General features: G+C 39.4%; 3 protein-coding genes across 8 annotated transcripts; 2 read left to right on the forward strand and 1 right to left on the reverse strand.

Annotated features, from left to right (window-relative positions):
- Positions 1–188: 188 nt before the first annotated feature.
- LOC113008149 (F-box only protein 47) lies at positions 189–7,305 on the reverse strand. 2 transcript variants are annotated; one of them, XM_026145347.2, is made up of 11 exons: positions 6,819–7,304; positions 6,433–6,642; positions 5,996–6,157; positions 5,789–5,865; positions 5,326–5,400; positions 4,867–4,975; positions 4,540–4,713; positions 3,342–3,491; positions 3,012–3,154; positions 2,168–2,327; positions 189–324 (listed from the first exon to the last, which is right to left on the reverse strand). In XM_026145347.2, the coding sequence occupies exons 2-11, from the start codon at positions 6,626–6,628 to the stop codon at positions 224–226; spliced, it is 1,347 nt and encodes a 448-aa protein (XP_026001132.1). In that variant the 5' UTR covers positions 6,629–6,642; positions 6,819–7,304; the 3' UTR covers positions 189–223. The 2 variants fall into 2 exon arrangements, with proteins under 2 accessions (XP_026001132.1, XP_080146467.1); XM_080290341.1 differs by having other exon boundaries at positions 6,433–7,305.
- A 16-nt stretch (positions 7,306–7,321) lies between these two features.
- On the forward strand, positions 7,322–13,383 carry LOC113008150 (claudin-14). 5 transcript variants are annotated; one of them, XM_026145351.2, is made up of 5 exons: positions 7,322–8,670; positions 9,120–9,566; positions 10,459–10,522; positions 10,949–11,205; positions 12,224–13,383. In XM_026145351.2, the coding sequence occupies exons 4-5, from the start codon at positions 10,972–10,974 to the stop codon at positions 12,731–12,733; spliced, it is 744 nt and encodes a 247-aa protein (XP_026001136.1). In that variant the 5' UTR covers positions 7,322–8,670; positions 9,120–9,566; positions 10,459–10,522; positions 10,949–10,971; the 3' UTR covers positions 12,734–13,383. The 5 variants fall into 5 exon arrangements, with proteins under 5 accessions (XP_026001136.1, XP_080146468.1, XP_080146469.1 ...); XM_080290342.1 differs by lacking the exon at positions 10,459–10,522 and having other exon boundaries at positions 7,322–8,729; XM_080290343.1 differs by lacking the exon at positions 10,459–10,522 and having other exon boundaries at positions 7,322–8,729; positions 9,258–9,566.
- Positions 13,384–13,508: 125 nt separating this feature from the next.
- Positions 13,509–26,242, forward strand: LOC113008457 (high-affinity choline transporter 1-like). Its single transcript, XM_026145888.2, has 9 exons — positions 13,509–15,199; positions 16,495–16,747; positions 17,032–17,145; positions 17,556–17,711; positions 17,879–18,027; positions 18,337–18,480; positions 18,723–18,876; positions 20,445–20,662; positions 21,655–26,242. Exons 2-9 carry the CDS (start codon positions 16,564–16,566, stop codon positions 22,306–22,308), a joined length of 1,773 nt encoding a protein of 590 aa, XP_026001673.1. The 5' UTR covers positions 13,509–15,199; positions 16,495–16,563; the 3' UTR covers positions 22,309–26,242.
- Positions 26,243–27,295: the final 1,053 nt, after the last annotated feature.

Here is a 27,295-nt window from a genome sequence, read left to right on the forward strand (position 1 = left end):
GTGTGTTCAATCTACAGGTGAAGGTTCAAATCGACCCCCAGCTTTCTGAGCGCCATGGCAACATCCTTTTGTTCAAGTCTGTCTAAATCTGAACTGATTTTACAAAATCCCGTCACTCTCTATCATTCAGTTCATTCATTAAGCCCTTTCATTATTGACATTTATCTCTTCCCATTTCTTCCCTCGCTCCTCTGCATCTTGTCACTTTTAATATGCATGATTCCTATCTGAGGAACATGTGAAGAAATTTAGTGTGGAAGTGAGCACAGGAGTCCAGAAGGATACACAGGGTCTGGAAAGTCTCTCTGTCATCAAAGTGGTTCCCTGGAAAGAGATAAAAGCATTACTGACTTTCTATATCAGTCTAAATATGCTTCAGAGGTTCCTCTGTGGGGTCGTAAAGTGGCTGCGTTAAAAATAAATAATGTGGGAAGGGAACTACTGGTGTAAGGGATACAATTATATTAAATACACGTTCAGTATGCTGCTGAGTCTAGAAATGTCACTCTACGGCCTTTATTTAAAGCTACTGCCCGATCTTTTCAGTCCAGTCCATTCATTTCATAGCAGGGATTAATCCACACTTTCGTAGAGTAACAAGCGGGTTCCTCCAGATGTATTAGAAGCCATTAACACTGGTGGAGCAGAATTTAAAGGTTCACACAAGGATTTGCTGTAGGAGGGGAAAAAAGAAGGTGGAAACACATCCATCCCAATGTTTTCACTAAAATAAGGAAAATAATAAGTTCCCTGTAAATGCCATCTGTCTGAGCTGTCACAAGTACACAGTCACACACACACACTTTCAAAACAAGCTGCTCCACCTGCAGACAAAATCATTTTCTCATCTACACCTTAACCATGCTTACACACACCCTTACTGCAAATGTGTTTCCTCTTTTTATGTGAATATATTAACTTTCTTGTTGTACATCTGAACATTTTTAAATGAGCACATTAACTTCCCAGTCTATTTGAACACAGCATGGGTGGTACAGGGTTCATGGATGCTTGTTACCGTAGTTTTCCCAGTGCTGCAGTTTTCTGCTGTTCCTTCATTCGATAAGGTTAAAATGACCACATAACATCATGGAAATGTTTTTAATTTTTTCTTGAGAGATTAAAATAATAAGGCAACTGAACTTTAGGTCACCTCTCATCCAAAAGGCTTCTTCTGTACTAAAATCAAATGGTGAAGAGCCCCACAAAGTATTTAAAGTGAGGATTTTCCCCTTTTCAGGTGGTCCTGAGGGTTGTTGACCCACTATTGATCGTGTGAGTCGTCAAATGAGCCGAGGTGTGGAAGAAATGTGTGAATTATTACCATCACTGGGAAGCCATTGTCAGACTTTGCCCGACCCCATCATGTGATCTACTGAGGTAACCTGAGGCAAGGTGTGAATGGGGGTTGAGACGCCTGAAAATGGATCTTAAGGCTGCATTGTTGCTGGCTTATAGCTGGTGTCCTAAACCACCACCTCTGTTCAATTACAGTCATTCACAGTGGGCATGGTCTCCTTTACTCCTTTCCAAAACCATCTGTCTTCTGATGTTCAAAATGTAAACATTAGCATCTTCGAAAGTCTCCTTTGTCCTTTAAGTGCAGGTGTACTGCTGAGTCCTTTGTCCGGTTGAGGTGGGAAGCCTATGTCTGTGGAGCGTGTTTGGGAGTTTTATCCTTGGAACAAACCCGTGGGGTTTTTTTAACTTGGAGAATATAAAGTCTTTAGTTCACTATAGTTGTGAACTGCCACTAAATAAATAAAATAAATAGAAATGGAACCTCGCATGACCACAAGCCTTCACTGTGGGATCTATGGTTTTTGTCTACCCATTAAGGTTTCCTTCAATCCATCCATTTCTTCTGCTTAACAGAAATGTGGTCATCCTAAGCGGACATCCTTTTCCTCTGCAATGTTTAGTGATTCTTGCTGGAGAGCCAGAGACATATAAAGGCATATATAATGTCTCCAACAAATTCAGAGTCAACCCTTGGGCCTCTTCCTAGTGGAGTTTACCCAGAACACCTCCAACATTAAGAAACTGTATTGCAACGGGCTATAGAAACAAAAAATAGTTTGCATGCAAAATTACAAAAGGATCAGGGCGACAGCTGGAGCGATGCTGTCCGCCGTGGTGGTCAGAAAGCTAAGCTACGCAACCTCACCTGCTACAGAAAACTCAAAGAATTCCCGGGTGACTTCTGAAAATGTGTTTTCCAGTTGCTGGATGAAGTAGAACTTTTCCGGGGGCGTATTGAAGACCTTGCAGATCTCCTGCACCAGCTTCACCGCCCAACTCATGTGATAGCCGTCCTTTTCACACACCTAATGTGAAGGCACAAGAAGAACACATTGAGCCAGTCTTGAATGATATAATGTTTCTGCTCTTCCTGTAATGATAAGTCAAAATAAGCAAAGGTAAGATATTTTCAGTGCTGGGAATAAAACATAAAATTCAATTGGGACACTGTTAATAGGGACAACACTAATGAGCTCAAACACATATATATTAAAGTTGCTACTATTCCCCTACGGGGAAGATACAAAATAGCCAATCAATATTAGGACCATGGACAGAGCAAGTGATTCCTTTTGCTGTTTTTTGTTTTTTTTTCAAGAAAGAAAAGAAAATAATACATAAGAATATTGTCTTTATATATTTTCTGTTTTTACATTTTGGGTGAACTTGGAGACAATTTTTAATTAAATTACATGGAGGGAAAATGATCAGGGAGTGGAGATCACTAACTCACCACCCCAAAGCAGAAAGGTCTTACATTTGAACCTCGGCTCTTGTTATTTTTACACACAGATTTCCTTCTAATGTGGCTTTTGCAAAAATGGCAAGCTCGTCCAAAACTCACTATACCTTTAGTCTTACACATGCTGGTTCTGGCTCAAGCAACTGCTCATTCTCAGTTACAAGGCAATAGTTTTCTAATATACCAAACTTAACTATAAACGAAGTATAAATACCTTAGGATAAAAGCAGGAAATTATTTCTCTCACCAGTATGATGTAGACGATGATTCTTGAGATCTCAAGGAGTCGTCCATTGAGAGCCTTGCTGGCCAGAACAGTGTAGCAGAGATTGCTGCCACAAAGCACCAAAAGACGAGCTACATTCTCCACATGCCACGGATGAGGAATGACTGGAGACAGCAAGGAAACAAATAGCCAGCATCTACAATCACTTGAGGGAGTCTATATGAGATTTTTCTACTTACAATCATTAAACTGAAATGTTTTACATAGATTTGAAACAGATCCTTTATTCATCTTATTGCTTGGGAATCTGTAACTCACGGTGTGCATCTCTCTCTTATTCATCAAACGTACCAATGAGCTCCTCCATGATTGTGATCATCGAGTCAGTGCTCCAGCCTTTGACTTGTAGGTTGCCAAAGAGCAAGAGGATGGCCTTGGCTAAGTGCCACAGAGCGGTGTGAGGAAGCCCCCTCTCCACCAGATCTTGCCAGCCGAGTGTACCTGCATGAAGAAGTACACCTCAGTTATTTATCATTAAATGCTGCACACTACTTTATAGTGGTGCAACGGGTAACGGTTGATCCGTAATCCGAACCGATCCCACTCCACGGTTCGGCACGCACGTGATCCGAAGATTCGAAAAAGAAGAAAAAAAAGTATGTGTATGGTGCACGTGGTGGGTCTGTCAAGCGATAGTTATGGCCAGCGCTAACGGTCCAAGTGGAGGAGCAGAGGAAATTGCGGTATTTAAGCAGCCCTTTGCTGCCCAGTCCGACCGGGCTAAAGCTATTACAAAAGCTATTGCAGTGTTTAGCTGCAGATGGGTATTCTGTTGTGCAAAACAAGGGGTTTAAACTATGATGAACGTGCTTGAGCCACGCTATGATATCCCGTTGCACGTCCACTTTAGTGGCAAGATCGTTCCAAGCATGTATGAGCAGGAAAAGTTTAAAGTTATGGCTGAACTGTCCCAGGCATCTTCTGTTGCCCTAACTACTACAAATGGGTGGACCTCCAGGGCAACGGAAAGCTACGTGACCGTGACAGCTCATTATATCACAGCGGAGTGCGATATAATGAGCGGTATTATTGTAGGGTCTACCTTCCAATATAAAGCGCCTTGAGTAAATGTTAATTTTTTGTCTTTTTTCTTTTTTTGCTGATCCGAAAATTGATCCAATCCGTGACTTAAAACTGTGATCCGATCTGAACCGTGAGATTTTTGATCCGTTGCACCACTACTACTTTAACAAACAAAAATGATTATGTTAAATGTCAAAAATTGTACTACACCAGCATAACCTACTCAGGTCTCCTGTGCCACCTCACAACACTGAAAGTGGTTTTCTGGTTCTCTAATTTTTATGCTTTGTTTAAAAAAATCATTGCTGACACTTTCTCTGGAGCAATAAGCCCTTTTTCAGGTTAAAACATGCTAGAATTTACAAAGCTGCACTGAAAATAACAGGATGTAGTTATGACTTTAATATGTTTCCATAATGTCGATACTATCCATCTGCATTAATATTTCAGTAATACGTTATCTCACCCTCAGGCAGCAGAGGACCATAGAGGATGAACAGTAAGTGGGCCTGGCTGACCAAGGGCCAAGGCTTCAGGAGTTGCATCAGCCAGAAATGACACTCCGGCTGGTTCGGCCACGGGTCCAAAAGAACCTGACGGCAAAATAGCCGCAGCTGCAGCTCCTGATACCACTTCACACCTGGTAATGGACATACAAATTTATCCATAACTCCCGAAGACCATCACAAAAGACACAGGCTCAGCAAGAGGCTGTAACTGAAGCTTTAGCCATGGATTGTTCTCAGCATCATATTTCTGCTTTGTTCTCTGGATAACTCTGGAACACACACACCTGGTTTTGCAGTGATGACTCCTTCAGTTTTTTGCTGCAGGTTTGTTAGATCACAGAGGAAGTTGAATACTCTATGGCACTCCAGCTCATCCCACCCTGCAATCAGAGTCTGTAAAAGAATTAATAAAACACCCCTCAATATTTCTATTTCTTTTTTACAGATATTTTTTTTAACACCAAGCTGAAAAACTAAAGACAAAAATTAATCACACCAAGCTAAAGATTTCCTTACGTAAAGTACTGTGTTTTTCTCTTACTGTTTATGCTATTATTACTACCTGAGCAAGACCGTCTATTGTACAGTAACTTTAGGGTGAGATCTCTGTAACATATCTATAGTCTTTGTTGCTAAAAAGTTTATCTTTTGCATGTTATCACATTTTGGGGCTCTGGTTGGTTATTTCCTTTTATTAGATTCAGGTTTCATAAACATGAGAGTCGTTACATGAGGGTCTTCACCTGGAGGAAGACTCCAAAGCTGGTGAAAGCAAAGCAGTCTGGTGCTACACATTTCTCCAACAGGAAGCAGGGAATCTGAAACATATCAAGACAACAATAAGAGAGGCCTTTTTTCCAACGATATAAAGTGGGATTGCAAATATTCAGTTCTTGCAATAGCAACATTTCATATATGTTTAATACATGTAGACAAATTAGGACCATCATGCTAAATTATATGTAATATTTAATTGCCTGACATCATACATATAATTATTATTAATAAACCTGTTAAAATGCCACCATATTGTGCTGCATAAAACAGCAATGCAATCAAAGTTTAATTTTTTTAAAACTTTTGCAACACATTACAAAAACCAGATGTATTGTTGCCTTCACTCATGAAAATTAAAAATAAATGTAACTCATTTAAAAAGTTACAGTATTCTGTTCTAGCCTGACATCTCACCTGCCCCTTTCTTACCTGTGAAATCTTGCTAAAGATAAACTTTAACCTGTCCTTTGTGGGTAGCAACAGGGTACACCTCTTGAACAACACACCTAAGACATCAAACACGAGGTCACATTACCATTCGATGGTATGTTAAAATAGTAGCTGAGGCTGTCAGAAATACATGTGGTACCTTAAAAAGCAGCAAGAAGAGCTATACTAAACAAAACACTGAAATACCGAGGTCTCTGTAGTGTCCAATGGTGGATTTCTGTTCAATGCAGCTGGAGTGGTGAAAGCTTTGGAGGATCATTTTATTCTTCCAGGCCACTGTGGAGATGTAGTCTGCAATATATCTAGTAATTTCCTTTGATACCATGCTGAACACACTGATCTCCAGCACTGTAAAAAACACAAACACATTTTCATCCATCAAAAATGCAATTACATCAGGACATTCCAGAATGGAGCTATTATTGCAGAAAGTGTTGTAAAAGTAGTGCTTAAAATTACACATAGTTACACATGTATGTTGGTAATAGCTTTTGCACCTCATATAAGTTATACAAACAAAAGGTCTGAGCTGTACCCAAAAGCCCCTTACAAAATAACAGAGCTCCTATTATATATGAATTGGGGAACAGTGTTACAGGTACAAAATAATAGGTGAAACTCACCAGACAGTTTGTCTAGGATCATGTCAAACACCTCTGCAGGGATCCTGCTGAAGAAGCTGGTGCAGCTAGTGGAGCACTGGCTGCGGGTCATAATGGTCCTAGAAGGTGTGGGCCCATTACGGTTCTTCTTGTAAGGCTTATGTGTCTGTGAATACTTACCACCATTTCTCAATGGCTTCCCTCTGACCATTGTCATCGCTGGCTAAGTGACTGTCAAAAAGATAAGCAAATATGACTGGGAAACACTCGGCTAACACAAAGTCAGCTAACATAGTTAGGTAAAAGTAACTCATAAAACTACATTTTCATCAACTTTGAGCCTCACAAGAGTCACAAATTCAGACACAGAGTTAACAGGGCTACAAGCTGGCATTACAAAATCTTACCTGTGCAAATAAAACCGTGAATAGCAAATCCTGGAAGTAAAGGTATTGGGAGCTAACCTAGCTGCTTTCTTTAATGACACATTAGCAGACAACGGCGCGAAACTTCCCCCTCTCTCTCTTTCCTTTCATCTGTGCGGTAGGGATGGGAAAATATTTATATCCTTAAGTTACAACACCTTTATATATATGTTACTAAATTAAGGCTAAAAAGAAAGCAAATGTCAGCACAGACTGTAAGTAAATCAAACGAAAAAAGAAAAAAATAATAAAATTGCTCATTGAAAAACAGTAGCAGATAGCTAGTTGTAGCTAATAGCTGGGTTAGCTGTTAGCTGTTATCCCAGAAAGCCATAGAGACTTTTCCTCTATGGTATTATTAAATAATGAAATAAGGTATTATTAATGTTTAATACATAATAGTAAGATAGTTGTTAAATGATACAGTCAGTTCTTTTATATAGCCTTTAAATAGCCTACATTCAGTTCCAGATTTTATGTATGTTGTGTGGCATTGTTCCATTACCCGATTATCAAGCCAATAGACCCTGGGTGTCAAATATAAGGCCTGGGGACTGGAATTGGCAAAGTATTGTGGCAAAAAGTAATTTGTGATGTCTCTATGTGTTTTGTTTTGTTTTGCTTTTTGTCTTTGTTTTTTTGGTGGTGGTGGGGGGGTAGTATGTTTACTTGTATTAGTAAATTGACTTTCGAAGACTAAATATATACATATATATAATAAATACATTATCTCACTATATACTAGTGAGTTTTTCAAAATGCGTCCAAGGTAAAAATGAAAATAAAAAAATGCTGATTTGCATTTTCTGTTAATTAACAGAAACAGTTTGGGATACCAGTACTGTTTCTGCAATTTTACACATTTCTAAAAATTTAAGCCCAACAAGTCATGGTGACAAATTAATTTTTTTCTCATATTAAGATATCTCAAGGATTACATATGTAGATAAACCTCTTTGCACTGACAGAAGGGTGAGTTTCACTGGTCCATCACACTTAAGATCAAAGTGGGAGGTATGTGGGCCACAATGTAAAATAGGTTAATATCCCTGATATAGACCATATTCACAACAGACATTTTGACATGTCAGGAAAGCAAAGTGGTTTTATGTTAGTTTAGGTGTGGCCCAGTGCTAAATGGAGTTATCATTTTCGTGATAACTAATTGTAATGCTTTGAGAAGCCACAATGTGTGCAGTAAATACAGATTTGTGACCTGAAAGACCCTGTATGACATCCACACCAGTGCTTTTTTCCCATTATGGTTTGCTGATAGAATTTATTGACCTCACTTAACTCCCATTATTGGTCCAACCAACCTCAACCCCCATATCAGAGGTCTAATCAGCCAAATGGCCAAAACACCTGTGTCTATGTGTGTGTTTTGTGCGTAAGCAGGGGCTTTTAGATATGTGACTTTGTAGGCTGTTTCGTCGTTAATCCACATAAAGTGTGTTGACAAAATATGTGTGGCACAGGCAAGACCAGTTTAAAAAGAATGCCCTGTACTACACACATTACCCTCTAGCACTTTGTCCAACAAACCACCCGTGCTCAGCTGCTAATCACAGGATTATTCTGCTTAACTAAGATTATTAAGTGTTCCACATTCAAATGGCGTCTCCCACAGGCAGACCTTGGAGAGGATCATCTCTTCACTATAGAGCTGTCACAGAGAGTTGTATGAAGGGCCCAGGGGACAGACTGGGAAAATGCTCTTGTATACCAAGAGGATGTCACGCCAGGTTAAACTTGGGACACAGAATGAGGAAAAGCACGGAGAGAGAAGCTCAAACTTCAATGAATTCACCAGCATTTCCTGGATTGCCCTACAGTATGTACAAGTGGAGTTATTGTCCACTAGTTTCATTATTATTCATGTTTTGTTTTCAGGTGAGTTTTTTTTCTTTGTTTGTTTCAGACAAAGTTAAATCTTCATTACTTTCTATTATTAGTTTTATATAGGCTGCAATACACAGATTTATATAAGTCAAAGCCTTCTCATGCTGGTAGTGTTGACTAAATCTAAATACATTTGCTGTATTTTTTTGTTTATTTAAGGTAGCTAAATTACATCTACACATCGTTTTAATTTTAGTTAACTAAAATTACCTAATGTGCAAGTCACGTAGTTAAAAACAGTCTTAATTGACTGCAGCTTTGTTTTGTCTCTTTAAATTGCTTATAATAGCAGTTAATAAACATTAACCATTCCTCCACAAGTTTGTTGTTGGATTTAATTCTGTGTTCATTTATTCTTGTTTTTATTATTATTATCAACAGATCTGTAGGTGCAGAACTGATTTACTGAGACAAAAACAGCACAGCCAGCGAAGACAATGTCTGTTTTGTCTGCCTCAGCTTAGCAGCGCTGCCCTGCCTCCAGGTCCACATTTGACATTGGCCCTGTTTATCTGTTAGGAGCAAGAAGCCAGCAGCGGGACTGTCTCTCATGTCATCTCTGACATGATGCTGCCGACACTGACAGGGATAATGCCGATGATGATGATGATGAAGATGATGATATCTAAAACAGGCCAGTCACGCAGCTGACAGTCCTGCAGCGCACAAACACACATCCACAGATTGTTTGTCCAGACAAGAGCAGAAACAGAAGGAGCTGGTCAATGTGGAGTCAAAGGCCCTGTTTATCTGGAAGTACATCTCTGCATCTCAGGACGAGTATACCATCTGGACACCTGTGATGATGGTCCTGTAGTCCTCTTATTGGTGAGTATTTAAATGTGGAGTCTGTTAAGTAAATGTTAGAAGTACAGGTAAGGCTACGCAGCAGTCATTGAGTTTTATATTGTAAGTATTGCAGTGTGGTTTGCAGAGTAGTCAAAGACTAAACTGGACTAATTTCAGGGCAAGCAAATTTTAAACAAGACACTTGTCACAGCTTTGCCTTTGTTCATATTGCTTAATTGTTATGCCTTCAGCATAGTCAATCATTAAATAAGGACAAGGAAGCTTGTGTGTATGTGATATTTTAAGAGGCTCTGGCAGTGCCAGGTCTAACACTGCACAATAATCAGGCTTCATAAACAGCTTCTGTTCTCTGAGGAATTCAAAACAATGGGTCTGTATAAGCACAGTTTGGTCTTTGGTGTGAAACTTAAAGTCAGTTTTATTCATGCGGGAGCAAAAAGGCACCCTTAATTAATAGTATTGTTGGTCCGTTTATTTACCACATTGTATTATTCAGAGACATAAAGTCTAGGGAACAAAAGTAAATGATTAAGCATGGATGTTTTTTACCTTTTCACACTTTTCACGTAGGGGATCTGTAGTTGTAGCCTACAGCTGAATGTTATGGTGTTTTTAGGGCTCAGCATGCATTTGCAAATGTAAAACTAAATGCCAAAGGATGTCAGGTCAGAAATTTTCATTGAAAAATAACATAATTTGGCCAATTAGTACAACAGCAGTCACTGCTATCCTCTCTTGTCACAGTTTGGGGCCCAGCGGCTGGAGGCTCTGTCAGCAAGTCGTTCAGTCCTTCGCTTTCAAATACCCTGCAGAGCTGTGAAAAATTTCAAAGTTAGTGGCTTATAGCGGTGCTTCTCAGGTTGGGTGGTTTCTGTAAATGTTTAATTTCCTCTCTCTCTGCCTTCTTGAGGGGCGGCGAAGAGCTTAACAAATAGACTTCTGTGGTTTGCCCTCCAGAGGAGAGCGTTAAACAGGTGAAGCTGAACACCGCACTCATTAGTTACACATGCAGTCACCTGCCACTCACCAGAGACGGATGCCAGAATACTGAAAGTTTCCACAGCTATTTGTGCCCACACTCGGGAGAGACACTTGAGGAATGACTCAGACTCTGTGACTGGATGTGAGCTCAGTGGAATTACTGTACTGCTGGGAACCGTTGCGATAAGAGGAGTAATCCAGCCACATTTCAGCCTGCGGGACAGTCAGTAGTTTTGTTCTGAAAGTTTTCTTTTTAAGTGGCATGTATTTAAATTGGTTTATGTTTGCTGATTTTTATGAAACATCTGAATCCAATGTAGTCGTCATCGTGTTTTAAGGGACATTGAAATGCTGCTAACTGCCTTTTACTAGAGTTTATATATTTTTACTGACGGTAATTTCATACTTTGCCGTTTCAGGATCTCTCTGAAAGGAGCCGATCATGGCCAGCATGGCGCTTCAGCTCCTTGGCTTCTTCTTAGGATTGCTGGGGTTTACAGGAACTATAGTTGCAACCCTGCTCCCTCACTGGCGCAGCAGAGCTCATGTGGATGGTAATATTATCACAGCCACCGGGTACATGAAGGGCCTGTGGATGGAGTGTGTCTGGCGCAGCACTGGTATTTACCAGTGCGAGCTGTACAGGTCTCTGCTGGCGTTGCCACCCGACCTGCAGGTACTACACGAACACCAACATGTAGAGAAATGAGAAGAGCAGAAATCTCAAAACACATATAGGGTGGTTATTTTATTTATTTATTTATTTTTTCATAATAAGTTATCTGAAAACCTGCTGAAAACCTTATTAGTTTAGTCGATCATTATGAAGTAAGCATCTTTTTAAAAATCCTTTTTGCAATTCTGACATCTCATAAACAAAACCAGTTACTAACCTGTCATATAATAATATAAAATTATTAACTTAAATTCATTTGATAGCAACCGTGCATGTTAACATAACTCTGTAACTCCAATACACAGTTTCAATTAGCATGCTGCACAGAAACTTTATAGCTATATGGTTATTTTCCACCTTTACACCCAGTTAGGCGTTTATGTGCACAATGAACAATTTAAATATGAAGTTTTCAGTTTTCATTAATTATCAGATTAAATACTAATGAAAATAATACTTATAGCCCAACTCATTGGTACATATTCACTTTTAGAATAAAGTTTTAAGATGGGCAGGTAGGTGGAAGGTCAAGAAGCCTGTTCTTTTAAGGACTCTTGAATATTAAATTTATGTTGCTTTAATCACTTTACACTCCTGGATTTTATTAATATAATAAATAGATTATACTATCTATCTATCTATCTATCTATCTATCTATCTATCTATCTATCTATCTATCTATCTATCTATCTATCTATCTATAGATATCTAATATTATTATATATTAATATCTATGAATATATTTTCTTATGTGAGTTTTTAGTCATCCTGCTGTTATTATTAAACTCAACAGACTCACTATTCAGAAAAACATACATAGTCTCAATTTAGTGTAACGTGTTGGATATTTATTAATAGGGACGGACAATAACTCTTAATATAGGCTAGAATATGAGTGTTTGCACTTATTAAAAAGCAGTATATTAATTGACAGGTTCATTGCCCAGACCTGTTAAAGTAAGAGTTCGTTTATAGTCCAAAGTTTAATAGTCGTCTACTGTTTCCCTCTCCACATCAGGCTGCCCGGGCGCTCATGGTAATCTCCTGTCTCACCTCAGTCCTGGCATCTCTGGTCTCTGTAACTGGGATGAAATGTACCCGCTTTGCCCGGGGTTCGTTGATTAAATCTCCCCTGGTCCTGAGCGGTGGGATTTGTTTTCTTTGTGCTGGGCTTCTTTGCCTGGTCACCGTGTCCTGGACCACCAACGAGGTCATCGAGAATTTCTACAACCCATTAATTCACAGTGGAATGAAGTATGAGATCGGACTGGCTGTGTATCTCGGATACGCCTCGGCCTGTCTCAGTCTGGCCGGGGGAATGGTGCTTTGTTGGAGCAGCAGTGGCGACAGGTCACGGCAGAGTCCCCCCCATATGCAGAGGGGTCAGTCATCACATCTTCCCCCTGTCTTCAACAACTTACATCCGCCTGCTCCACCCTACAGGCCCCCCGAGGCCCTGAAAGGCAACCATGCTCCCTCGCTTTGCTCTGCTTCCAGCAGTGGCTATAGGCTCAATAACTATGTCTAAGACTAAGAGGAATACTGAAACAATAACTGTGAGACGACATGGATCCTTTTTTGTCCTGCATACCCATAAGAGGATATCAGCTGGAAAAGAGAAGGCCCCCATAATGCAAAACACCAAAGTCAGATTTGAACAGATATTTGCCTCTGTCTTTCCTCTAACATAAACAACCAAGAGCCTTGGCTAGTCGTATGAAGCTTTAACCCTGTAAGGCTTTTCCTATGAAGGACCAGAAGGTGGCAGTGTTTTATAGGAAATCATCACAGAAAAGACGATATAAATGATATTCCATGTTCTTTGCTGTGACTCTCATGTTATTGGATCATTTATCTGGCCTTCTGCCTAGATGGGATTTAACTCTTTCTGAAAGGCAGTTCCCTTTAAAGAAAAAGATTTTATGTCAGTACTCAGTGTTTTAAATGATTTTCATGACACTGAAAATAAAACCTGACACTATAAGTATTATTACTAGTGTAAGCATCCTCTGATGAAAGGGGCTGGAAAAGGCCGTTGCAAATTTATGATCACAAGTGACATTTATACCTTAAAACCATGTTTGTAAAATAATAGATTGTTAGACGTTTAACACCCAGAAAAACTTTTTTGTATGTGTTAATGTCTGTGAAGCTCCATTAAAATATAATTTCAATGTTTTTTTGCCAACTTATTCTCAGATTTGCGTAAATCTTGACGAAGCCACTGGATGGCGACAAAGGTCTTTTGAAAAGGCATCCCAAACCATTTTTGAAGAGCTGCTTGTATTTATTTAGTCTGCCTTGTTTGGTGTACTGCATAGGACACCAGTTGCATCGCTACATCTGAGCACCTTTTTTTTTTGTTTGAATGGCTCTGACATATTGTGAGTCATTAGCCATATATGTGGAATTATTACCACCTTGCGGAGCTTTTCTGGCTGTCTGCCTACTGACATGTAACACTGTGGACATCTTTCTGAGGCTTATTAGTTGGAAAACCCTCCAATTAGAGCTGCCCTCTTTCTGGCAGGCTGTCAGACCAATGACTGTATAAAAGAGCCACACAGGCACTAAATGAGAGGACATGTCACGATTCAAGGAAGTGACTTATCTTATTTCAGCAAGTCGTTGTCATCATTTACATCAATTAGATAAATTACATTATGAGTTAACGGAAAAAATCTATTTAATGCCATAAAACTATAAGATTATTTACATTAAACCTTGTTGAACTGCTCCAGAAGAAGGGATAAATCGTATATCTATAGGAATTATTTGCTTTGAAATCACAGGTTAAAACATGAACTGTACATTGAGTTGGGCCAAAGATTTGTTGCCAAAGATTTCAATGAGCTAAACTGTATGGTAATATTAGGATCCTGGGCATGTGCAAGATATATAAAAACTCTGTTTTGAATTTATATCAGATCAAACTTATTTTATTTTGTTAAACAGGTAACTTTATTTCCTCCCTCGTTAAAAAATTACAAATTTAAAGCACTTCTTGCATCAGTGAAAGCCTTTCTTGATGGATGTGCAATACAGGCTTTCCCTGCTGTACTGCTGCTTTCACGTGCACATGTTGAGCTCAGCTTCAACAACATCATTTTTTGAAATTAAACATCTCAGAGAAGTACTCACCAAAGCAAATACTTTTTTTAAAGGGGGCGGTTTAAATATGATTTAAACCACCTAGAAATACGAAATGTTAGTTCAGCACCATGGACAGCGGAACTGGGTTCCTTCATAGATCTTTAACAGTAATAGATAGTAGTGCAGGAAGGCGATATAATAAAATACTGTAACTGTGCTGCTTCCAAATGTCTAAAAGTTTACTTCAACATCATAGTGATCAAACGCACGAACTTGCGAGTAGATTGATGTTTTTGGACGAAAAGGCGTCAGAGTTGAATGTGTAATGCGGACTTATAAAGTGGAAATTAATCCTGTGTGCGTGGCTCACATTCTCAACATCACCGCCATACAGCAAGCCTTTGCAGTAAAGGCGCCTTGCCTTAATCATCAGCGAGCGAGGACCTGCGCAAGATCATAAATCAGGCCTGAAATGTAACCTGGCAAAGTAAAGGTTTCATCTATTGCCAATATGATATTATGATATTGGAAAGCTTTTCCGCAGAGGTTGTGCGTCATGCCATTCTCTATTAGGTGCTATTTTCGTCCTGCCCTGGAAGACATTTATCCACCATCTACCCACCCTGACAGCACCCAATAAACCCACCACTCCCATTCATCTCCACCCCTCCACCCACCTCCAGCCTCTCTCCCTCCCTCGCTCGGTCCGTCTCCCTCTCTGCTGCCGACCAGCATTTGTGATTTAAAAAACAACATAGTTGAATGGTGTTTGGTCGTCCAGGAGGATTACAGACTGGCAGCGCAATATATCACAAATATAATTTGTCTCTTACACTTTTTGAATCTACTTTTGGAGTCCCAGCTGTTGTGATCTATTTAGACCCGTTTTTCCAAAGCAAAGGTAAGAAAATTATATTTTGTAATGACTTTACTAAAATGATATGTGGTTGCCGAATGTAATTGCATTTTACTGCATTGACAATCGATTTAAAGAGAGCTCAATAATTCAACACCGGCCTCTTGGCGCCATGGTGTCAGCGCAACGGGGAACCTCAGGTTTGAGTTTGAGCACGAACCTCATCAATGCAGCTGTTTTTATGAATCTGTTGGAAAACGGACCGGATTTTTTTCCCAATGCATCGCCATTACAAAGGAGTGCCCGACTTTTGCGCACAATAGAGTTACCAGAAACATGCAAATGTGGGTGCAAATCTTTGAAAGCGTAAAGTTGTAAATACGTTGTTTTTTCTACTTACTTAAGTCAAGTGACCGAAAGGAATATCTGTAAATGAGGGCGGATAACGCGTTTAAAACACGTTCAGCTGTTGTAAAGAACTAACTAAAGTAACACTAATAATGTGCGCACTCTTGGACTGATACCACTGGATCGAGTTTGCGTCGTTTCTAATTCCGATCTGTTGATTTAGTGAAACAAGCTGAAGTCCCTGCTGGATACGGTAAGATTCATGGTCGCAGTATTTCCGAGCAGGAATTTGCAAATCGGTCATTTTATCTAAAATATAGTTTAACCCGAGGAGTTTAAACTATAATTGGCGAGTATATATAAATGTATTACTTGTTACACTTTCACGTTTACTAATTTTAACTTTGACATTTGGTAAAAAAAAAAAAAAAAAAAAAAAAAAAACTAATTATCTTCCCTAATATATATATATATATATATATATATATATATATATATATATATATATATATATATATATATATATATATATATATATATATTATTATTATTATTATTATTATTGGGGAAAATAATTAGTTGTTCAGGCCAATATAACTTCGGTTAACAAGGAGCATTAAAACTGTAACAGCTGAATATTTGCAGTAAGCGTGCATGTGCGCAGAAAACCTGAAAAAGAAATTTGAAATACTTTGTAATTTCTAACGGCGTTGGAAGCGCCTGGCATCACTTGGACTTAGCCAGTATTACATCCGACACACTGATGATAAAATGCTTCTGTTTCGTTTCTTTTAAGAAATGTATTTGTCACACATTATTGTTTTCAGGTTGATTAAATTGATAGCTTTTGAAATGAAGTTCCATGTAGTTGCAGTTACAGTTTGTCTGCACTCCTTAAAATGTGTTTCTGCGGGTTGGGATTGTGTGTTTTTATTATTTCTGACAAACCACAAATGTATCATTAAAGGGTTTTTTCCTTTGTTTCTTCCAAGTTTTCTCCATGAGTATCCAGTCCGCGCGCAGCAGCACTTGATCTCGGCGGGGAAGCGGAGAAAAGGAAGATGACCATTCACGTCGAGGGTCTCGTGGCTATCGTGCTCTTCTATGTCCTGATTCTGTTTGTGGGGATCTGGGCTGCGTGGAAGAATAAGAACTCTGGAGTTGGCGATGGCTTAGATCGGAGCGAGAATATCATGGTTGGGGGAAGGGACATCGGCTTGTTCGTTGGTGGATTTACGATGACCGGTGAGTCTTTAAATCTGTATTTCTTGGTGTCTGTTCGACGGCAGCCACGTGCGCATTTTGTCCAATTTTCATACCATGTAAGGTCCAAAAGGACAAAAAAATAAATAAACTTTCCATTGACTAGGGTCTTCCGCTCCGTCTTTTACGCACAGATTGCGCAGCGGGCAGAAGTAGAAATTCCCATCACAGTTTACACCATTATACTCATGCAGTTCGGAAAACTTGAAATGTATATTTTCTTTTGATTTGTTAATTTACAAATAAGTTTTCTTCTTCTTTTTCAGCCACTTGGGTGGGAGGGGGCTACATTAATGGAACAGCAGAATATGTCTACCTCCCAGGCTTCGGCCTGGCCTGGGCACAGGCACCCTTTGGTTATGCTCTCAGCCTTGTACTAGGTAGGAAACCTAGAAAAACTTGGATAAATATATCTGCTTATAGCGAGATTAAAAAGGGAAAGAGTTGCATCACCTAATGTAGGTAATGTAATGTAGTTTTAATGTAGTAATGTACTTTTTGCCTATAAATTAATATGCTTTCCTACTTTTAAGACAGAAATTCCTTTACATTAAATTCATATTGATATGATATTTAGGTGTAGGAAGACTGATCTTTGTGCTATTAGATTGATATTAAAGTAAATGTAAATTTAAGCTGTGTTGCTGAAGCATATAGAATTTGGTCTATTCATTAAGGTTATTATACAGCATCAGCACACTTTACGTTAAGTTAGTAGTACTCTACAACTTTCTAAAATGCTTCTCTCGTGCTTTTTGTCTGCATTACCTCAACATCTGACATCACTCAGGGGGGCTTTTCTTTGCCAAACCCATGCGATCACGTGGATATGTGACCATGCTAGATCCCTTCCAGCAGCTATATGGAAAAAGGATGGGTGGTCTGCTGTTCATCCCTGCACTCATGGGAGAAATCTTCTGGTCTGCAGCCATTTTGTCCGCTTTGGGTAGGCATCCCAATGGATGAGATCATGAATCTCACCACTTTAAATCTAATCTATGCTTTACAGTATACTGCATTGTATGCCCAAACTCATTGTGAGTGAAACATCAGGTTACCCAGATTTTAGTGAATATTTTTTTTCTTCTTCACACTGGTTATATTTCCATGCAGGTGCGACTCTCAGTGTGATAGTGGATATAAATATCAACATGTCTGTGGTGATCTCAGCACTGATAGCCATCTTCTACACACTTGTTGGAGGACTTTACTCTGTTGCATACACAGATGTGGTCCAGCTCTTCTGTATCTTTCTGGGTTTGGTGAGTTTGGGAGCTACTCAACCAGCAGCTCTAACGATTTTAGCCAATATTTAAACCAAATCTTCTATCAGTTCTAGAAGATTTTTAAGTAACTTTTTAAGTAACATAACTTTAAAAAAAGATCTAAATTTATACACACAGAATCATATCAAAACATGAAATTGATAAAAACATCTTTTGTATCAACAACACAGGGTAGAGTAGAACTTGATTTCAACAGCCAGATTTTGAAATGGTATAAAAATACAATAATTCCATATTTACGTTTTATTGTATCAATGTTGCATTATGATTTTCTTCTCCTTTCAGTGGATCAGTGTGCCTTTTGCTCTGTCCAATCCTGCCGTGTCAGACATCGGTGTTACAGCCAAGAAAACAATCTATCAATCTCCTTGGCTCGGGAAGATTGAGCCTGAAGACAATTGGCTCTGGGCGGACAACTTCTTTTTGCTTGTAAGCCATAACTTTTATCTGAAGTTTCACCGAGAGACAGTATACAACTCTAAAGTCAATTGCAGACACACTTTCACTGAAGTCAAAATGAAAGCATCATGTTTAATAGACCCATTTGTGGCACATAGCATTTAACGGTTTCTTAGTACTGAAATGGATATCTTTACTAGAAACAAAGAGATTCACAGTATTCTTTTCAGACTGCTGATTGTAATGCATTGGTTTGGTGTTTCTGTTTCTAGATGTTGGGGGGGATTCCCTGGCAGGTCTATTTTCAACGGGTTCTTTCTGCTTCTTCAGCTACCTACGCCCAGGTCCTTTCATTCCTTGCTGCCTTCGGTTGCTTGGTCATGGCTGTCCCCTCTGTCCTCATAGGAGCTATAGGGGCTTCCACTGGTAATAATACACACAGAGACACAAACACAAATATGCACCCACAGGTGCATCAGACATTATTATTCTTAAAGCTAAAATGGGGTCCCATAATATTTTAATAAACTGAATTATATGAGTGTGCAGAAACAGTTCTTTTTAAACAGTGTACCCAAGCGTAGTATATATAATCCTTTCTTTAAGCAGTAATGGAGCTAGCTGTCATTTGCATCCAGATTTACAAGGACAACAAAGACAGGTAGAAGTATGAATCACTATACAGTGCCACTGGTGCTTTATATGCACACACGCTGTTATGTCTGGATTGCAGCTGTTAAATCAGACTTTTTAGGCAAACACACGCTAATCAGAGACTAATCCAAGACGGATGTGCACACGCACAGACATGCACAGTGATTAAGCAGTAAATGAAACATCACAAGACAATCGAAACATCCAAGAACCACATCCTTTATTCAAACGGGAAAGTGTGATCAAAGAGAGCACCCTGGCTTCATGGGGTTGTTTACACCCCAGCAGCCCTTTTCTTTTTTCAGATGTGTAAATGCAGATGTATACAGTGTCTGGAGGGTAAACAGCAGACGGATGCTGTCACGACGTGCAGAGGAGAGAGAGCCATCAGACCATGGCAATTTAGTGAATATTACATCTGAAGAGGAGCTAATTAATCTGGTCCATCTGAAGCCGTTACTTGTAGAACTGGCACTAATCAACCACTGCCTATGAATATCTGGGGATGGGTAGAGAAAGACATATATATATAAACCATAGTCGTCTGAATGTTGGCTTAACAAAGATGAGGGTATCAGTACAGCCAGCGTCCATGCATACTTTTGTATCTAATAAGTTCAACATAGCCTGTCAGAACTATTGGCTCCCTTATGATGTTAACCATTATCAATGATTAATCGACAACAGTTAAATGCAGTTAATCTACATAATGTCCATAATTATTTAATACTGACTCATATGCTTCCACGGATCATTAACAAACCAGTATATTACCCTCATCTATGTTGAACTGGGGTCTAGTTTTCAGTCAGTATCCAGTTTAATTCGTACTATTATTACTGTGGCTTGGTTTATTGTGTTTTGACCAACAGCAGATTGAATCTGTGCTGCTATTAAGGCACCTGGGCACATTAAGGCCTTTTGTTTCTCAGCTTTAAAGCATGTGTATCCACTGAGAGCATTAACTTTTTTTGTCTGAAAAGCTAAGGGATCAAAAATTGTAATAAAGAAATCCGTACACTTAATTTTCTGCAGGGTGGCTGGAAAAGTAATGCTACTAATCTTAAAATGCGAATGTGGGCCAGGTACAGTTTGTTCAGCTTTAGTTACGTTGTGTTACTACCTCATGCAAGGCACTTTCTTTCTGTTTTTTGTTCTAACCAATAATTAAGACAAATGCTAATGACTGTTTTTCTAATTTAACACATAGATAATCTTGACAGTTGAGTGCAAAGATTGACTGGTTGGCTAAATGTTTCATAAGAGCCGTAATAATAAGCTGTGAAATTTGCATTGTTTACAATTATCAGTTTTTATCTGTTTCTCATGTCCTGATTCAGACTGGAACCAAACTTCATATGGTTCCCTCCCTCCAAAGGATAAGGATGAGTCTGACATGATCCTTCCTATAGTGCTTCAGCACCTCTGCCCACCGTACATCTCCTTCTTTGGTCTGGGGGCTGTGTCAGCTGCGGTCATGTCATCAGCAGACTCATCCATACTCTCAGCCAGCTCCATGTTTGCCAGGAACATTTATCAGCTGGCGTTTCGGCAGTCGGTAAGAGCAATATTCCTAGCATACACGTACGTCTGCACAATTTCAGCAAGTGGTTCCAAACATCAGTCAGCCTATCAATAAATCAACTTTATTTTCATACGAAAAATACAACCAAACAAGAGCCTACAGCAGAAATTAAATGTGCACTTTATCGAATTTGCTTAATACCCGAAACCTCGAGATGGAAATCTTTGTAAGTTGTTTGTGTTATAATTATTTGTTAGATAATGTTAGATGGTTAGACAATCTGCTAAATTGGTCCCACTGAGATTTCCTGCTATTCATTCCCATCACATTTGTAACAGACATTAATTTTCAGAATTGTGAAAATTACTGTGCATGCTAATACTGTGCAAAAGTCTTAAGTCAACCTGCTTTTCTTTATATTCTGGTAGGAAAAAATATATTTAGGCATCCTTTTATTGCACTAACTGTGTATTTGGGAGCATTGTCATTCTAAAAAATGAAAAATGAAACAATTGCAAATCATATGCTTGCTTTTTTTCCAAGATCCCCCACACCACTGGTTGAAATGCAAACCCTAACCTCGGTTGTGTTGTAAAAGTGGCTGCAGACACATATTTATACCTCTCTTCTGGTTTCCATAATTAATATGTTCCTTTGAACATATTAATTATGATTGGAGGGAAAAAAATGAATACAATTGGATTAATCACTCGATAAGACCTGTTTTTTTTTAAGACCAAATAGTGCCCTACAGTGTTGTTCTGTTGTACCACTGAGCTCACCTTTTCTCAACATCCAGTTTCCCTTAATAATAAGAGTATGGAGAAGAAAACGAGTGAATAATTTCAAACAGAACCTACATCTCCAAGCGCTTTCGTATCTAAGTGCAACCTCACACAGACACTACTTTAGCTGTAGGCTCTAATCTTTTATCTGAACTGACTTTCATTTAAGTTAACACCCTATTCCCCTCCAGTTGTTATGTTTCTGTCTTTACTCTTTTATCCCTTTCATCTCCCTTACAGGCCTCAGATCGGGAGATTGTTTGGGTGATGCGCCTCACCATCTTTGTGTTCGGAGCTCTGGCCACTGCCATGGCATTGTTAACAGGATCAGTATACGGCCTGTGGTACCTGAGCTCTGATCTGGTCTATGTCATCATATTCCCCCAACTTCTCAGTGTACTGTTCGTTAAGGGCACCAACACCTATGGTTCTGTGGCTGGTTATATCTTTGGTCTTCTGCTGCGCATTGGTGGAGGGGAGCCCTACCTCAAACTACCTCCATTCATCTATTACCCCGGCTGGGTGACCCAGGAGAAGGTCCATCACCTCACTGGAGATGTAGAGCACTTTGTCCAGCAGAGGTTCCCCTTCAAGTCTGTGTCCATGGCGGCATCCTTCTTGGCCAATGTGTTTTTTTCTTACCTGACAAAGTATCTATTTGAAAGTGGTATGCTGTCACATAAGTACGACTTCCTGGATGCTGTTGTTTCCAAGCACAGCAAGGAGATAATGGACAAGGCAACACTGGTAAGCAACCATGATAACATAATTCTTTCAGAGATGGCTCCTGTCAGGCAGGTCTTGGGTGCCTCACTTGCTGGGACCTTTACCAACACGGAGGTCCTCAGTGATGATGGGGCATCTAGTCCAGAGGCTTTTCACAATGAAGATTAGACATTTAAGGCACAAAGTAAACTAGAACCAAGGAATGTAAAGAAGAAGGAACAGTCAAAAGAGGCATCAATATTCTTCAGGAAAATTACTACTGCCACACTGGGAGCCAAATCAACAAAGCATCTGCTGTGGCTTTCAAGTGACTCCAAAAGTTTCTGACGGCAATATGGTGCCTCCTTCTTTTTGAGATTCCTTGCCTAGAAACAGCAAACGGACTCAATCATCTGTGCGAATCATGCCACACTCATTCTTGTGTTTTCTTATCACGACTCTGTGAAACTTCAACCATTTTCATTTAAGTGCTGCTATAGTGATCGGAGGAACTTTGGATGGATGTACAGCAGGCCTATATAAGCAAGTCTACAAGGATTTGTTGTGGATCATGAAAATAGTGCAATATCTAACCAAGAAACTGTGTCCACATCTACAAGTCATTATTTAAAGCATAATATACGTAAGTTCGTTTACATGCACCTGACAACTAAGCTTTTATCATACTTTGAGTTTCATGTAGAACAACGTTATTGATAGAGCAATAATATTTTTAGGACCCACGTTGTACAGCTAGATACATTTTACTAAATTTCATTTTTACCATGTCTTGTTTAAACCTGAAGACCAGTAGATGTTTGCAAGTTTTATGTTCTGTTTTCAGCTCGATTTAATCTTCTTGCTGAAGTCCATAATTATATAACCAAACCCTGACTTTACCAAATAGAAGATACTGACTAAATCAGCAAAATCCCAAACAGCGTTCCATAAAAACATTTTTTTCATTCACTGCCAACACTTAGCAAGCTAACTACCATCTTTGTTGTATTGACAAGATTACACTAAACAAAAGAGATCAATGAGTGACAGCATAAGAAGAATTCATTGTGGGGGTGTTTTATAGATACAGGGCAAAATTATCATTCATTTGAATGCAATGGGTGGCTCAGTGGTGTTGTGGTTAACACGCTCGCCTTACACCCGAAAGATCACCAGTTCATAACTGGGAGGAGACACAAAGCCAGCCTCAGGAGGTCACAAGCTAGTGTACTCCCACTATTTTGACCCAAGTCCCTACCCGGATAAATGGCAGGGTGTCGTCAGGAAGGGTGTCCACTGTAAAAATCCATGCCAAATAAAATATGCGGATACATCCTCTGTGGTGGAACTAAGGGAGCCACCGAAAGTACCTATCCATGAGATTAATGAAGCTTCTGCTCAGCTCTGTTTTGATCTTTGCTATTCTTGTCAGTACTGACGAGTCCCTAAAGTTACAACTTTATTGTAATTTAACCCAATCTCTTTAATGTGAGCTGATGAGATGGTGATAGTGAAATCAGAAAACTAAAACAGTGAGTAAAACGACAACAATAGTCTGGAGCACAAAAGAGTGGTTCTGAGCTCGGTGATGTAGTCATTTGATCCAGTATTTATTCTAAAATAAAGTTTGATGGTCACAGGGAGACATAAAGAATGATCATAAGCTTCCTGCTACTGACACTAAAGTTCTGCACTGAACCTAAATTGTGTGCTGCTGAATCATCATGAATCAGAGTAATTAGACAGGAGCTCTGACTTTATTACACGCCACCCCGTGACCTTTCTTTCCCTTTGTACTTTCCAGGCAGCCATTGTCTTCCCTTCATTTCAATGCATTATGAAAATCAATTTGCTATTGTTGTTTTTGTCAAACATACAATGGGAATACATCTTTAAACTACCATTCATTTACAGCTGGAATGGTAACACTGACACCAGTAAAAGCACATGATGTTCATTTTGCAAACAGATTTTATAAATGACTGGAACCTAATAGCAGCCTGGAAATAAATCTCAATGCAAGACGCGACAGTGAACTTTGAAAGTAATCAAGAACACTTCAGTGATTTTTATTTTTAACATGAACTCACAGAAGCCATTTTGAAATATGTGTGTGTGTGTGTGTGTGTGTGTGTGTGTGTGTGTGTGTGTGTGTGTGTGTGTGTGCGCGCCTATGATAGTTTGTTTTCTCATCCTAAAGCTGTATTGACTGGCCAGCCACAGCAGGTTAGTGGGGACAGGAAATGATTGTTCCTCCAGGATGGTGTTAGTAGCACCAGTCATCATCGATCCGGCCCCAAGTCGATCAGCCCTCAGGACATTTGATTAATGCTGCACAGAGGTTCAAAAATTATGGTTTGTAAGGAGTGTGTTACAGTGCGATATTAGCAGTGATGAACGTTGAAGTGTTACTTGATTGAGCACCCTCATACATTGTTCAGTTTAAGTCCTTACATTGTCACGGGCCTGGCAGTTTTAAACTACCAGACACACTGCTGCCCTGTGTGGAAAAAAGAACAAAAGAAACAAAAAAATCTGTCAAGTTAAGAAGATTTTTGGCATTGTTATGTGTTACTGTTGTCCAGTTGACTTCACTGTGTTTATCTCCTCTTAGCATCGTTGTGGTTCGTTGGTGTCTTTTTGAATCTTATGGACTTGCCTTAATTCAAACGTCAGTGGTAAAAAATGAGTGATTTAGGAACATGTTGAAAAGGTGACATGTGTGAAATATTTTTCCATTGAAGGATAAGGCTGGTAAAATTCTAGATGTTTTTGTCAACAATTATTACCAAGTGAGGCCGAAATCAACAATGTGTTAGTCGGTCTTTTGGTCCTCTCTGACCTCAAAAAGTTCAGCGAGCTATACCTGGTTTACATTTTTCCCTCAAGATCACCTTCTCAGATAGCTTCTTGTGCTGCTGCTATTTTTGCATTGCTTTCTGATAGTCCTGCTATGACCACTTGCTCTGTGAGATTTTATCACAGACCTCAAAATTGTGCACAAACCTCAACATCTGCTTCAAACTGATCGAGGTTTGTAGGTTCAAACCATGAAGGAGCAACATCAGCTCATGAGTACGACAAGAAGGGTGAGACTACCATTGTGGAGTCCTACTGCTCTACTGGCATCTGAAAAAACATGACCTCAAACGATGTGAGCACTTGCCAAAAATATAAATGGAGTTGAAGCTTTACTGTGTTGGCAAACCGGAGGAGATCAAGCATAACTGGCAGAGGTACAAGTGAATGTGACTGCTACTGAGTGACAAAAAATAGCAGATGTGCTGGAAGCTGTCTGGACTTGCACCAGTAGGTGATCTTGAACAGGCGTTTTAATCTGGAAAGTTTAAGGATTTTAACTGGCTGTTTCCCAAATTTTTTCAACCTTTTACATAATCCTTATTGATCCCAGAAGTATGGTGTTTTGTTTTGGGGGTAGGAAAGCTAAGGTTTCGTCTTCAGTGGCAAAACTTGTTACAATCATATTATTTATGATTTTTGCCTTTTTAGGCAATTAGGTCGCAATGTAAAAGATCTAGAATAACACCAGCCTTCATCCTTTAAGATGTCAGAATGGCCTTGAAGTTAGTCTACAGAGAGCAAAGGGGACTTGATCCCCTTGTGCAGCCATATCAGCTGAGGTATAGTAGGACCTACTAGATCCTGATCTGACCTGAACCAGTTTTGGGATCGATGATAAATCAGCTTCAGCTTCAAACAGGGCGGTCTGGTCTGATGCTATGCAAAGTGTCAGGCAATCTCATTGGACTTAAATGTGAATGTAAATGTTCTCCTCAACAGATGAGTGTGTAGTTTCCAGGGTTCATCCACAAACCGGAACGCACACGCAGAAAAGAATCAACGTCAGCTGGTGGACTGACACGTTTTTGGCTCTATGTCGTAAATAACAATGACGCTGTATTTTTGTGTGATAAATGTATATACCAGGAAAAAAAAGAAAAAAGCATAGGAACAAATTAGTTTACCTTTAAATGCAGCACTGAAAATGATGTTTGTTGACAGTGAAATTACAGCTATTTATTTATTTATTCATGCAGTGTCTATAAAAGTATAGTTGTAATTGTGAGGTCACTTGAATAAATTATATTCATTTAGCAAAGTACTGAGTTGGTCTTCTTTCATCTATACGTACCCACACGTTTGTTCGATAGTGTATTAAATGTAGAGATGAGACAGTAACGGCAGAACGGCATTACGGTAAGACAGTGAATGATAGTTATGGCTTACAGTATGCCTCCAAATAATAAATGTGAGTCGACTGTGTGTGCGTGTGTGTGTGTGTGTGTGTGTGTGTGTGTGTGTGTTGTCTACTAGAGGTTTTAATCTACAGGCTGCCACCCACATGGAATCATCAATCAAAATGCTCACCTCCGAATCTTATAACTGCCAAAACTGTCAAGGCTGTCAATCAGTCTAACGCACACGCGCGCGCACACACACACACACACACACACACACACACACACACACACACACACACACACACACACACACAAATAAACAGTCTGGACCCCAGCATGACCCCTGGCTGGTGGAAGACATCTTCAAATTGCATTGTTTCCTCCTCACAGTATTACGTTCAGTAAAAGGTGAGTCATGTCCAATATTGCACCAGATTTGTTATACAGGGTGGGCCATTTATATGGATACACCGAAATAACATGGGAATGGGTGGTGATATTAAAGTCCTGTTTGTGGCACATTAGTATATGTGAGGGGGCAAACTCCTCAAGATGGGTGGTGACCATGGTGGCCATTTAGAAGTTGGCCATCTTGGACACAACTTTTGTTTTTTCAATAGGAAGAGGGCCATGTGAAACATCAAACTTATTGGTAATGTCACAAGAAAAACAATGGTGTGCTTGGTTTCAACGTAACTTTATTGTTTCATGAGCTATTTACTTTTTTTTTTTTTTTTTTTTTTTTTTTGGCCTGTCCCGTTTGGCTCTTTTGCCATCAGAATTGTTGTCTAAAGGCAAAGAAAGATGCCCAACGGATTTACTTTACCAAACTGAGTTATTTACAAGTTTCTCTTTGTTCACAGCCATTGACATGTCGAAGAGGTTAACACGTGAGGAGCGGATCGAAATTGTGTTGATATCTGGTGAACGCAGTAACCGGGTCATTGCAGCAGATTTCAATGCAAGACACCCTA

This window comes from Astatotilapia calliptera, chromosome 16, assembly GCF_964374335.1.
Source record: "Astatotilapia calliptera chromosome 16, fAstCal68.1, whole genome shotgun sequence".
NCBI lineage: Eukaryota > Metazoa > Chordata > Actinopteri > Cichliformes > Cichlidae > Astatotilapia > Astatotilapia calliptera.

Excerpts from the sequence above, each read along its gene's own strand:
- LOC113008457 (XM_026145888.2), top strand. The coding sequence starts at position 16,564 with ATGACCATTCACGTCGAGGGTCTCGTGGCTATCGTGCTCTTCTATGTC. Across the intron at positions 16,748-17,031 it reads TGGTGGATTTACGATGACCG|CCACTTGGGTGGGAGGGGGC; the intron begins GTGAGTCTTTAA and ends CTTCTTTTTCAG. Across the intron at positions 18,028-18,336 it reads TCTGTATCTTTCTGGGTTTG|TGGATCAGTGTGCCTTTTGC; the intron begins GTGAGTTTGGGA and ends TTCTCCTTTCAG.
- LOC113008150 (XM_080290342.1), top strand. The coding sequence starts at position 10,972 with ATGGCCAGCATGGCGCTTCAGCTCCTTGGCTTCTTCTTAGGATTGCTG. Across the intron at positions 11,206-12,223 it reads CGTTGCCACCCGACCTGCAG|GCTGCCCGGGCGCTCATGGT; the intron begins GTACTACACGAA and ends TCTCCACATCAG.
- LOC113008149 (XM_080290341.1), bottom strand. The coding sequence starts at position 6,628 with ATGACAATGGTCAGAGGGAAGCCATTGAGAAATGGTGGTAAGTATTCA. Across the intron at positions 5,866-5,995 it reads TGGACACTACAGAGACCTCG|GTGTGTTGTTCAAGAGGTGT; the intron begins GTATTTCAGTGT and ends TTGATGTCTTAG. Across the intron at positions 4,714-4,866 it reads AGTCATCACTGCAAAACCAG|GTGTGAAGTGGTATCAGGAG; the intron begins GTGTGTGTGTTC and ends GTCCATTACCAG.